Here is a 14,471-nt window from a genome sequence, read left to right as displayed (position 1 = left end):
ATGCCACAGTCGTCAACTTGCAAAAATTGGTTCTCTCCTACCACATGGGTTTGGGGGACTGAACCCAGCACTTAACCCACCAGGTATCTTGAAGGCCCTCAGTTTTATATGGTTTTAATTTTCACATTGATGATATAATTTAAAATCGATGCTGTTCTGTGGTAGGGTGTTAGACCAACACATAGAAAGCCCTGGATCCATCCTTGGCACAGGAAAAAACCAACAATCCAGATATTTCTATTTTTAATGTAGTCAGGTATATCTATTTTTCTCTTACACAATTGTTCATTAATTGATTTGGAATTTGTTTTCTTGCTCTGCTACTCCTAAATCCGAGAGATTAAAATGAATTTGAGCCTCTACAGTTAAAGTAACTTTCAGTCTAGAAAGGAGAAAGAGAGTAAACAAATATGTGTCAAGTAGTGATAAGTGTCCTGGAGGAAAAACAAAGCTAGGAAAGGGAAGTAACAGGCTGATGTAGAAGGTACTGTGGTCAGGGAGGTCCTGAGTGGCAACATTCCATTCCTTCATTCTTCAGAGAATTTATCAAGATGCCTGCTGTGCTGGCGGCCCTGGAGATAGGACTGATAAGGAAGAAAGACAAAAGTCCCTCAAGGCAACCACTGTCAAAAGCGTCTTGGGTGGCTGAGTTCAGGGCCAGCTTAGACTACATTGTGAGGTCCTGTCGTAAGGGCAGGGAGTGAGCACAGGGAATGAAGGGTGGCAATTTAAGCGAGGAAGAAGGCCTCTTTAGACCATTGAGTTCAGACCTAAACTAGGTGAGGAAATTGCCTGGTAGATATCATCGAAGAGCAGAAGAAACAGCAAGGGCAAAGGACTGTGTGGACCTGCTTAAGGAGGGTGGTGAAACCAAAGCAGCGAGACAGCAGAAAGAGGTGACAGTGAAGAAGTTAAGAGTGTGGAATGAGGGTGAGATATTACCAGAAAATTAAGTGTGTATGCAGGGAGGACCTAGCCCACTGAAACTAGGCATAGTTTCTGGGAATTCTATGCTGTCCACACCTACACCACCCTAACACGGTTGTGGTAAGGCCTGGCTAACTGCTCTCTCTGCTCCAGTGGTATTAGAAGGATATTGTCAACTACCTGTGTGGCACCTCAGCTGGGGCCAATGGATTAACAGCTAAGTAATACACATAGCTCTACCCATAACAGAGCCTTTGGAGTGGAGAGACTGAACCCTGAAGCTCCCTGGCTGATTAGGTACAATACCAGGAAACCAGTGTCATTTCAGCTGCCTGGTACAGGTTTTTAAAGCAAAACTAGTTTCAGAAGAGTGGGTAGGCCTGGAATCTAGCTCACTTGGTAGATGTACACACATACAAATATAAGAAAGTGAAATTAAGCAACATCTTATGATGACATGACTAAGAAGAATTGAGATAGGTAGGGTTGGTGAGATAGCTCTGCAGGTAGACACTTACCGTCAAGTCTGATGACCTGAGCTTGATCCCCAGGACTCACATGGGTGGAGAGAACTGAGGCAGGTAGATTGCTGTGATTTTGAGGCCAGTCTGGTCTAGAAAGCAAGTCCAGGACAGCCAAGGCCACACAGAGAAACACTGTCTTGAAAAACAAAACAAACCAAAAGAAAAGTTGCAGGTTAAATCATACAATCATGTATGTATGTATGTATGTATGTATGTATGTATGTATGTATGTATGTATGCATGTATATATATGCAGGCACACATCATTGTGTCATTGTACCTTCCTTTGCCATGAATCCTTTATCATGTATGCAACAGTTGTTGGTGCTGGGTGTGGTGGCACAGGCCTTTTATCCCAGCACTTGAGAGACACAAGCAGGCCGATCTGAGTTCAAGGCACACCAAAGGTACCTAAAAACAAAACAAACACCTCCCTCAATGAAACGAAAAACCACCCAAGCCAAATCCAGGGCTAGTAGTCTTTACATCTTCTCTTCCTCTAAGATGCAAAAGCAAGTGCACACCTGGCTGAACCTAGGAAGGTGAGATTCAGGCTAATTCAATAAAGAGTCCTCTTTTAAGTAATAAAATCTTGCTCTGGGATTACCGGAGGAGTGGTCACAATAAAGGATGCTGCAGATATTTTTATTCTCTAGGGGGTAAGTGAGGTGGCTCAATGGGTAAAAATGGTTACTGCTCAAGAGTGTGGAACTGAGTTGAGATTCCCAGAACCCATGTAAAAATCTGAGCACAGGTGTGTACCTGCAACCCCATGCTGTTCAGTGAGAGACCTTGTCTCAAGAGAATAAGGTGGAGATTGATAGAGGAAACACCAGATGCCCTCCCCTGCCTTCTACAAGTATGAGCATAATTGGTTGTACCAGCATACACACACACACACACACACATACATACACACACACACACACACACACACACACACACACACACACTTTAATTCTTTAAATTCTCTTTAGGTCTCTAGTCTCCCACTTCCTTCAAGAAAAGCTACCGTGTGCACTCCCGATTTTAGAAATAAACATTATGTTTAGCATTCAGCCATCCCTTCTAACTGATCACTCATTAATGAGTAAATCACTGTCAGCAGAGTCTAACAAACAGTAAGTCCCCATAAAATAATCTTGAAACGAAGTCATTAGATTGCTAAAGCACATCTTTATTTTTCAATTGAACATTAACAGCTAGAGGTGTTTTTCCCACATTTGTACCTGAACAACTAGTCAATCAAAATAAAATATAGCCAACAAAATATGTGTAACAGAGTTTCACATAACATAAATTGATGTTAAGACTAAAGCAGTTTCAATGCAAACCAGCATTTTTAATCCTGTTCACTGTTGTTGTGTGTAGATTGTTTAAAAACATCAATGGCAGGAATTCTATTTTTCACTGTAATTAAGACAAGCACACAAGGCCTTTTAAATACACAGTAAGCTGCAGTGACAAATGCACAGTGATCATTTCAAATAGTCCAGTGTTGACCAAATTCAAGCTTACGTATTTTAAGTATCATTCTTAGCTTCTTTGCATCTTAATCTGAGACCAAACCACATGGAGATATTTTTGTGTAACTGGGAAAAAAGGTAGTCTATATCATTAAGGGAGTAATTCCATTACGCTATTAGTTCAGTACAAAACATGAAATGGTAACAGAAATGAAAAAATATTTTAATAAAGAAATAAACTAGACCTTTAGCCAAACAAATTCTCACACCATATTTACATATAGCACCTATTACAAGAAAGTTCCCAAATTAAAATACCCTCTACCTAGAAATAAATTTTAAACTACTGTTTAAAAATAGTACTGATAAGTATAAGCTATCAGTCCTAAAGTTAAACCTTTCTATTTGAAAAACTCACAGCATAGTTTATAACTGGTATGTTCTGATGCAGGAGAGCACTGGGGTAGACAGCTTTCATTTTTTTTTTTTTTAAACAGCAGATATACTTACTGTACTGGCAGAATATGAAAACAGCTTAATATAAACTGTTACAGCATCACAGATCTGCGCTTTGTCTTCTATATAAACTATGAACTTGTGGTGCAGTATCTACTTAACCTCTAGGTACTACACTAAAAATAAACAGATCTCCGAGTAGTCATGTGACATCCACAAAATGCAGAGCAGAAAAAACAATTTTAGTAAACCAAGCTTGGCTGAAGCTAGCTGAGAAACCTGAGTCTAGTAACACAGTCAGCTGGGCAGCCTCTATTGTATTATACAAATTACAGAAAAACAGCAGGGCTAAAATCACATAGGGTTACCTCTTAAATATCAAAGAAGCTATCAAGAGATCATTATAAAGCATTTAAACTTGGGGCCAATCTAATAAACTCTAATACTAATCAATTGTTTTTCTGTATTTACAAAACTCCTAGGATATTTTTAATGTATAAATTAAGTCAGTAGTAAGCATGAAATAAAGTGCTATTTGAAATCAATTCTAGCACTGAAATATGACCCACTCTACAGGATTCAGGAATGAGGACTGTTGCTAACTCATTGAAGGACTGAGATAGATGAGTCCAGAGAACCACATAATTGGGTTGAAACATCCTAGCCCAGGAAGGCAAATAACTAGAATACTATATGAGCAAAACACAAACAATAAAAAATAAGCCCAATTGTGACTACAGTGGATATGATGACATATAGCTGATATATAATAGATCTAAGGAAACCACGATGCAGCAACTATTTTGGGCCAAACACTGAAGAAAGCTATCTCCTTGATGATCCTTGGCAGTGACTTTACTCAACAACGTGACTTCTAAGTCATCAGTTATTAGCAGTGCTGGGGTAGAGGAAATCTGACACTAACCTTGGATCACTTTTTGGTTGTTCAGGGTGCATCATGATGAGTTAAAATTAGTTTGGAAGGCTAGAAAAGTGTCAAAACAATGAATTCCCAATTTCATCTAGTTTAATAATTGGTAAATACGAGATTTAAAGGAGCTATTGAACAAATTAGTCATACCTACAGGCACTGGTTTAAAGTGAAGAATTCTCGCTCAGCTGAATAAACTTGTAAGCTGTATGCCACCATTGTTCTAAGTCGTGGAGTTGGGCTCAGTAGTCTTACTATCCAGTCACTGAAGATAAAAAGGGAAGCTCACTAGCATGGCCAGAGGCCTCTGCACAGTGTTATGCAGTGGCTCCTAGGCATGGGTTTCTGGCTTCAGATGCTCACAATGATGCCCCCACTGGTGGCCATGACACTGACAAAACTTGGGAACTTCCATCCATGGTAGACACATGCAGCAGCACACTTAGCCTAACACACCAACATTCTTCCATATAGAATTCAAATATTTTACACTCAAATTGGTATATACAATTTTAAAGAAAAATTTCTAGAGCCAAAGCAATGTGAAAATGAATGTACACTATATCTGAAATATGCTTTGATAATGACTGCTCATTTATAATGAAATTCCATTTCTTCCAACATTGTATTTTACAAAATGATTTGTAATACTCTTTCTTTTTAACCATTTGCAGATTTCTCTCTCTCTCTTTTTTACCAACACATATAAAATCAAGTAATAACTAACATTTGAAAGATACATTCATTTTCTTTATAGCATGAAAGACATACAAATATTGTTTTATCCCTTTTAAGCAATGAAATTAAAGTTAACAGTTTTAACCTTCTGTTCATAGAAAAATATTTTCTGATAACATTTACATAATAATAGGAAAACTCTACATAGTTTAATTGAAACGTTTATGACCTTAACAAGGCTTTCTTTTTCATCCTTATACTGGAAATTTTTACAAGGCTCCAGGAAGTAAATTGTTTGAACTCTTCCTTAATAGTGTAGTTTTTAACTTGCAATATTGCTAATAACTTTCAGCAAATTAAAAATACTACTGGTTTACTTGTTATGTACTGAACCACACTTAGCCAATACAGATGCATTACTCTCGATCAGCTATGACTAATGGCTGCCCATTTAGCTTTGAAGGACTAAAAAAATAAACAATGACTTTAGAAATCAACACAATACCATAGTAGAAAACCATAAAATAAGTAGCAGCACATTTATATGTGAAAACAGAAAGTAACTTTATGGTATCTATCAGAACAATTCAATAAATCATGAAAATAAAGTAACTATGGGCTGAAATATATGGGTTGTTTCTGTTGACAGGGAATTTTATTATAATAACTGCTAAGAGTAAATGAAATCCATACAAATTATGAATTGTGGTAAAAAGCAGAACCAAACATATAATTTTGGGATTGACTTCTTGTAATCTTAAAATTGATGAAACTATCTATTAGCAATTAGCCCTCAAAACATTTTAGGATTGTATAAATTTCTTTGCATGTATATAATTCTCTAAGATTTTCCTAACAGTTGCTACAATTTGTGATCCCACTGAGACACAAATAAATATTAACAGATCAGTAACTCTAATATTTGATAAATTCAATCCACTGAATTATAATAACACAGCTGTTTTACTTGGAGGAAGCACCACAGATGGTTCCAGGAATGGCATTCAATGGTTGGTGCAAATGTGGGGTGTGAGTATTGTTAAAACAAAGTACTTGCTTTGCGGATGCAGCACCTTGTATGAAAGCAGACTGTGGTTCACTTAGGTATGTTTTGCTATATTACTAAGATGTTTATTTTAGCAAGTATTTATCATCATATCATATATTTACTATAAATGACTTAAATACAAATTCACCAGAACTACAAAGTGAGTACGACAAAGAGCCTGTAAACATATCCCACATTGCTGTAGTATAAACAACTTACACGAATTCAAAACTACTTTGGCAACTTTACCATCAGAATATTTTAAATATTCAAAACACAGATTTAAATAGCATATTGCTATAGATTCATCCCTCTCTCTTCCTGATAAACAACCCATACTTCAATTTTATCACATGTTCACATTATGAATATAAATTATTTTATAAGTAGACACAAGTTCTAAATATCAGTTCTATGCTTTAAGTGCTTTAAAATGCTTTCCTACTTGCAGTTCAGTTTTCCTACTGCATGTGTATTAGCCTAAATACTTCAGAACAGCTTATGCTTATCTGTCAGAAAAGCACTAGCAAACTGAGTCCAAGTCCTAATTGGCATTGCTTTTCAAGTCTACTTTCAAACTTCTAAGGTGTCAACATTTCAAAGTGATAACATTAAGCGTGCTTCCCAAGTAGAAATAGATAAAAACTTACAAGCATTTATCATATTCACAATTTGCTGAAGTTACAGTTTAATACAGTGATACTAAAATGAGAATTAGAAAACTTGAAGTTGACCAGATTCTGCTAAATTAATCGCTGGGCCTCTGGTCCTTCCTATCATAATAAGGACATAGACATTAGACAAAATCTTTCAAATTCTTAGCTTTCAAGTTGTAGTAGTACTTCTAGTGAGACAAGAGATTTTTTTCTCAAACAACCAGCTAAACTTGCTCAGACCGGCCAAGAGATATAAACACCCCCATAGTTAAAAGCCCATTCAGCCTGTGGACATGTCTATGAAGCACACATGCAATTCAATGGCCCAGCGTCTTTCCATGAAGGCAAGTACAGTTGTACCCAAAACCTTCAAGTAACTGTCCTGATGGTTCAGCATAACTGTGCATTTGAAGTCAATTTTCATTATTTGTTATCTTTATTCTTAAGTCAAAATGACCAGTCATTGCTCTTTCCCAGTTACTTGTCCCAGGAAGCTACACAAAGCTCTTCTTGGGCTGTTTAATCTGCCTCACTCTTGAATGAATGGATTAATTTAACAAATACAACCTAGTCTTTGTATGAATGTAAAGTCTATTCCAAAATATTACTAAAGAGTGTCTAGGCAGTGCTGATGGAAAACAGATGCTCACAAAAAACCCATCTGAACATAGAGGGAAAAATGTTCACACTTACTTTTAGCATGTACAAAAGCCCCTGATTCACCAATACTGATTTTTCACTTGTCAGAATAAATGCATTCTTCCTTGGGTTTGTGGGGGTGTGGGTCTAAGGGTGGCTAGTGAAATGGAAAAGTAGTTTGATTCAAGAAATTTGTTTTTTGTCACACTGTTACCTTGATATGTATGGAGTCTAGCACTACTTGGCATATGAAAACTAGTATTTCTAGAAATCTATTGAGATTAATAAACTAATTAAATGTTTAAGTGTAAAAGGCAGTGTTATGTGTTAGGTAACTATGGAAGTTTAATTAGCATTTCCATATTAACAATTTGTAAAGGATAATTTTAGCTTAAGATCCTAGTAAGTGTTCTAAAAGGACTGTTTTCATATGTGAAGTACTGATGGAGCATACTTCTCAGATAAATTGCTATGAGAAATTTGAATTTAATTCTACACTCATCACTTAGAAATAAGCACTGATGATTTAAAAGGCAGTGCTCACTGCCAACATAGTGGATAACTACAGAGGTGTAAACAAAGCTTTACAATAAAGAGCAAGTGAATCATGACACTGCCTTTTACCTTCTCCACAGCTTTTCTCTATTCATCTATGGTTGTCACGTTCTAGCCACATGGGGAGGACAGACTTAAGATTTAGGCTAAAATCCAAAGAAATAAAGTAGCTCTATATGCATAGATCTCCAACTTGATTTCCCTTTTTAATTTGTAATGATATCCTACCAGCCTAAATTACATTTGCCTCTGAGTAGAGAATGGAATGTTTGAGTGAAACTTCACTGGCTAGCTTACTTTGTCTTGCATTTGAAATCAGAATAGGAGGACTTGTTTTGACATAACGGTTATATTTATTTCTCTCTTTAAAAAGACAAGAAATATTTATAAATGACAATTTATTTGGTACCCTAGCCATTAATGTGTAGGAGCCTAACTTTTGAATTGTATTATTATAGATTCTGAATATGTGAAATGATGATTTAGATTTTACTGAAGATTTATAAATGTATGTTATCTCCCTAACTAAATATCATTTCAAAATATCCATCACTGGAACCTACCTTTTATCAAGACTACAGAAATAATATGAAACCACTAGCAAATGTGTCTATTTTAGACATAATGATATAAAATAACATTTGAATAGGTGAGCAAATGCTCATATTATATTCGGCAATTTTAAAGATCTGTCTCCATAGATTTACACACCTGTAATGCATATAATTTAATAGGCATCTATAAGCCAGATAATGTGATTGTATAAAAATGACAAGAAAGTGACATTTTACTATTATGGGGGGTCACATTTAGAAAAAGTCAATGGTAATTAATTCCTTGTCTAAAGAATCCCAATGAAAAGAGTGTCAATATCCTTATTTCTAATGTACATGTTAAACATCACTTTTTAAGTTAGGGATAAAGAAAATATGAAATTGAAGAAGAAGCCCTCTTTTTAAGTTTAGCTGCTGAACTATAACCCCTGTCCCTCTGTAAAGGAATGTACAGATTGTGACCAATTCCATAGCAGCAGATGCACTCTCATCAGAATACAGATATCCTGGCTTTTATGGCAAAGTATAAGCAAGAACTAAGTAAGAAAGAGAATCTCCTTACCCTTCTGTCTGTATAAGCTGTTGTTTTTTTCTTTACATTGTGAACTTATTAAAAATTCATAAAACTATAAGAATGTACAGTATACATACATACCTCCTATGGGGTCGAACGAGTGCCTTTTCATAATACAAAGATATCTCAAGGCACTTAAGGGGTTAAGACACAATGCATGCATTCCTTTACATAAAGAATGTGAAATCACATGATTTGGAATAAGCCAACCTTATGATAAATATAAGTTACATTATTAAATCCAAGAAAATCTGTAGATTCATAGTTATAATTTCTATAAGATGCTGGTAAATGGACACTGTGCAGCATTTCCTGGAAACAGCAAGTTCCATTTTTCTTCTCAACAGCAGGTCCCTACTAGGATGTCAGGAAGACGTGCTGCATCCACAGGCAGTGTACTGGCTAATGTTGAGAATGGTATTGCTAACATTTGAAAAATAAAATCTGGTAATCAGGACAGTAAGTACATGAAACACTGGAAAAGGCCAGAGCAGACTCCTCATGTTTACTCCTTTTTGTTTTCAAGGTACAGGTGTATAATAGAGATGAGAATTCTGAGCCTTGTCTGTGGCAATTCTACCAGAGGGGACTGCATGGCACTGCCTCAAAATTCCATAACCCTGAACATATTCAGTTTCCACAACTTGTTCAGAGCAAAGGACAAAATAGTCAAACATCTGAGTTATAGGTTTTGAGTGACTTTTTAAAACATAAAGTGCAATAGTGCTGAAGTTTTTGAAGTTTTTCTGAGTTCTTCACTTTTTCATGTGAGAGGCCATTTCCTGCAAGCAGTATTATGGCACAGTGAACGTAATAAAAATCAGTATCCCAATACTCTGCCAACCTTTTTGTTTTCTTATTTATTTGATGTTGTTAAGGGTTTAACAAAGCCTTCTTCATAAACTTTCAATATAGCTTCACATACAAATCTGTACTGACTCTGAAAAACACAAATAAGAAAAACAGAATCACTAGAAAATCCAGAGAACCAAAACCCAACATCTCACTTGTTTTGCTGATTAAAAAACTGAAAAGTAAGATAGCACAGAGATACAAAATTTTTACCAACGGGCAGAAAGTTAAAAATAGGACAAAACACCTCACATAATATTTTGCTGAAAATACTCAAGACACTGTTGGTAGGAATGTTAAAATACTGACTGAAACTATAAGGAGAAATTTAAAAGAATCTAATAAAATGGCATTATTTTACCTTTGGAGCAATCCATCTCACTTCCAAGAAATATAATTCAAAAGATAAACTAAAATAGAAACTGAAAATATATATTCACTTTTTTTTTTATAAAAAAAGTGGAAGCCATTTATTTAAATTGACATCAATTTGCTATGCAGATAAGACTGGCCTTAAACTCAAGAGATCCTCCTGTCTCTGACATGTGCATCATGATAAGTGTCAGAACATTCTGCTAAGTGAAAACAAGCAAGGTGTTTCAGGTAGAGTGGCTTACACATACACTAACACTTGGAAGACTGAAGCAAGAGGTCTGTAAGTTCATGACCAGCATAAGCTACATAATGGATACCAGACCAGCCTGTTTCAAGAAGACAAAATAAAACAACAACAACAATTATCCCCCTCCCCCTAAAAAAGGCAAGGAAGGTTTGGGGAGATGGCTCAGTATGTCACAGTACTTGCTGAACAATCCTGAGAACTTGGATTCATAGCTTCATCATCCATGTTAAAACAACATAACAGAAAAAGACCTGGGCATGTCTGGGTGTGCTGTAAACCCAACGGTATGTCAGGGCAGAGAGATCGATTTACTGGCTGCCAGCTCAGTTCCAGGTATAGTAAGAGACACTTTCTCAAGAGAATCATGGCTGAAGAGATGGCTCAAAGGTTAAGAACACTGTCTGTTCTTCCAAAGGTGCTGAGTTCAATTCCCATCAACCATATGGTGGCTCACAACCATCTATAATGAGATCTGGTGACCTCTTCTGGTGTGCAGGTGTACATGCAGGCAAAACACTGTATACTGAATCAATCAATCAATCAATCAATCTTAAAAAGAAAAAAAAAAAGAGAATCAAGTAGAGTGCCATAGGACACCTATATCCTCCTCTGGCCTCCACACATATACTTGCACATTTAACCTCTGTCTTTGTCTCTCTCTGTGTCACATAAAAATTTTAAAAGGTGGGGGATAAAAAGTATTTATAACATTCATAAAAGGAGAAATATGAATGAATATTTAAAATTTACTGTTAAAACTTTATTTTTATTCTTCTTCTTCTTTAAGATTTAGCATGTACACCTGCATGCCAGATGGTTGTGAGCCACCACGTGGGTGCTGGGAATTGAACTCAGGACCTCTGGAAGAACAGACAGTGCTCTTAACCACTGAGCTATTTCTCCATCCCTGTTAAACTTTTCTTGAAAGGAAGTATGATGAATGGGAAAAGGAGCAGAGAGGAACAAAGATCAGATTCCGTCAAATAAACTCTTCTTCAAATAATAATGACAATTTACTTTTTCCTCCCTGTGCATTGTTGTCATGTCCATGTGAGGGTGTGGTACCCCCAGGAACTGGAGTTACAGACAGCTGTGAGTGCCTTGTGGGTGCTGGGAATTGAGTCTGGGTTCTCTAGAAGAGCAGCTAGTGCTCTTTAACCACTAAGCCACCTCTCCAGCACCCATCTTTCTTCTTTTATAGATTTAATATAAAACTGACAATATCCTAAAACAAATCAACACACATATATCATGCTGATGATATAATCAAACTGATAGTTATTTGCAGAAATTTTAAGACAGTTACTATGTTTTGTGTCACATTCAAAGTGCAAAGAGAACTGTAGGAAAGCAAGAACTCCTCATAATTATATTGTGTATGCAATGTCAGCAGTGTCATTTTGAAACTATGATAGGCAATGTGAGATGACTTTTAATATTCTTAGTTTTTACTGCTGTCCTAGAGAACATGTGTTCCTGTTAAACAGGAAAAGAGAAAAAGGCAGATAAAGTAAAAAGCACCATGTCCCAGTTCACATTACCTCCTAAGTGTATGTCCTAGTCTCACAATTTAGAGATATGTCCTACCAATAATAATACTCCATCCCCAGAAGATTTAAAATTATAGGACCAAGAATTATTAAAGAAATTACTGTTTCCAAATCTGGGGCATAAAATACAAAGCTGGGTTTAGCAACATTTTTTGCTAGCAAGGAAGTTGAAGTTATTATGGTCCTAGGAAAAGGACTTACAAATTGAGGTTCCTGTTGGCCAAAATATGGGATAAATTAGTAACTAGAAGAGGTTGAAAACACATAAAATATGTTTAGATTCACATTTTTTTTCCCTTTCAAGACAGGGTCTGACTATGCAGCCACTCCAGTTGTCCTTGAACTTACTATGTAGACCAAGCTGTACTCAAACTTACAGAGCCCTGCCTGCCCCTGCCTCCCAGTGCTGGGACTAAAGGCGTGTACCACCACCGCATGGCAAGTAAATAGATTGTTTGTTTTGTTTTTGAGACAGCGTTTCTCTGTGTTAACAGTTCTGTAGACCAGGCTAGCCTTGAACTCACAAACATCAGCCAGCCTGTCTCCCTGAGTGCTCGGATTAAAGGCACGAACCACCATGTCTGGCTGCTTCACAATTTTTTAAAAGATTTACTTACTTATTATTATGTATACGGTGCAGGCCAGAGGAGGGCATCAGATCACATTATAGATGGCTGGGAGCCCCCATGTGGGTGCTGGGAATTGAACTCAGGACCTCCGGAAGAGCAGCCAGTGCTCTTAATCTCTGAGCCATCTCTCCAGCCCCCTGATTCACAATTTTTAAGTCGTTATCAAATCAAACAAAAGTCAGTGGTTGACACTGGAGAACACTAGTAAACTGAGGGTGAAATTTTGAGCTGGGGTGCAGTAGTTCAGTGACAAAGCACTTGTATAGCATGTGTGTAGCCCAGCCACTGTAAAACACGCTAAAAAATGCAACAGCACTTGTAAATCAAGGGAAAGAATCAAACGTTTATCTTTAAAGAATCATTCTAGGAGTTGGAGAAATGGCGCACTAGTTAAGAGCACTAGCTATTGTCCCAGAAGATCTGGGTTTGAGTCCCAGCACCCACACAGTGGCTGATAGCCATCTCTAACCCCAGTTCCAGGGAATCTGAAACTGAAACCCTCTTCTGGTCTCCAAGGGTACCAGGCATACACAGGATGAACATATATATGCAGGTGAAATATTCATAAACAGAAAATGAAAATAAATAAATCTTTTAAAAACCATTCTAGTTAATAAATGAAGTGTCCTAGCCCACCGTGGATGATGCCATTTCTAGGCAATGTAACAATGGTGGTTGAATATGGATTTGGGAGCAATGAAGTAAATGGTGAAATCAAACAAACTAACAACGTTATCACTCTATAAAACTTGATGAATAACAGAGGTACTAATCACCCAAAGATGCTAACATCACAAAAAGAAACATAATGAAACATCATGTGCTTCTTGAGGAAAATATTTCTACCTGAACTGCTCCAGCCTACTAATCCATCTGTCACTTTGAGGAAATACAGAGAGCTCTATTGAGGATATAAAAGAAACTAACTAAGTCTGGGAAATGATACAGTCCAAGTAACATCGTTTGCTCATTAAATGAACTGAAAAACCAAAACAAAAGACAAGAGGTGCAGAAAGAAGTTTGTTTGTTTGATTGGTTTTGTTGTTGTTGTTTACGGGGCAGTTGTTTTTGTTTTCTCAAGACAGGGTTTCTCTGTATAGCCTTGGCTGTCCTGGACTTATTGTAGACCAGGCTGGCCTCTAACTCACAGCTATCTACCTGCCTCTGCCTCTCTGAGTGTTGGGATTAAAGGTGTGCACCACCACCACCATGTTAGAGGTAGGCTTGATGGCAGACACTTGTCAGGAGGATGAGGCAGGAGGTTGTGGAGTTGAAGCTCAGGCTGAGCTACATAGTGAGTTCTAAGTCAGCCTGGACTACATAGTAAGACCCTGTCATATACATGTTATGTTTGTCTGGTCCAAGAAAAAAAAAAGATATAGAATACAGATTAATAACAAGTTCCACTATGTTTAGGAGACACATGTACATATGACGTATAATGCTTACAGGTGTTTGGATCATCATGGCTCTTTGATCTCTCATTGTTCTTACAATGTCTAGTGGATAAACTGGCTGATTGCATTCAATGAGACACATGGCAGTTTCCATAGTAATAAGAACCCCAGTCCTTCCAATTCCAGCACTGAAAAAAGACAGACATGTGCAAAGTCTTAGAGGTACAATTGTTAAATTTGTGGCCTTTCTGTGGAAATATCAAAGTATTAAAACAGGATAAAGAATATCAATTTAAGATTTTATTTTATAAAACTAGCAAGTCAACTGTTTAATATTTCAAATCCATTTTAAAATGCAAAGTAGCATATATCAAATAATAAATCATTAACAAATACACAAAAGATAATTGTGT

The 14,471-nt window shown here is 36.8% G+C and overlaps 1 protein-coding gene across 5 annotated transcripts in view; it reads right to left on the bottom strand.

The window, feature by feature from the left end:
* Positions 1 to 2,607: 2,607 nt before the first annotated feature.
* Positions 2,608 to 14,471, bottom strand: part of PTPN4 (protein tyrosine phosphatase non-receptor type 4) — a 143,406-nt gene continuing 131,542 nt past the window's right edge. For 4 of the 5 annotated variants that reach the window (XM_084774677.1, XM_084774679.1, XM_084774680.1 and 1 more), the window contains 2 exons: positions 14,111 to 14,246; positions 2,608 to 9,948 (listed from right to left, as the gene is read on the bottom strand). In XM_084774677.1, coding sequence (XP_084630803.1) covers positions 9,865 to 9,948; positions 14,111 to 14,246 — 220 coding nt within the window. In that variant the 3' untranslated portion in view covers positions 2,608 to 9,864. The remainder of the gene's footprint in view (positions 9,949 to 14,110; positions 14,247 to 14,471) is intronic. The other variant, XM_084774681.1, reaches the window with a different exon arrangement.

This window comes from Acomys minous, assembly GCF_964271855.1.
Source record: "Acomys minous genome assembly, chromosome: 1".
Taxonomy (NCBI): Eukaryota; Metazoa; Chordata; class Mammalia; order Rodentia; family Muridae; genus Acomys; species Acomys minous.
Note: the sequence above shows the minus strand (reverse complement) of the source record. Positions and strands in the feature narration are given on the sequence as shown.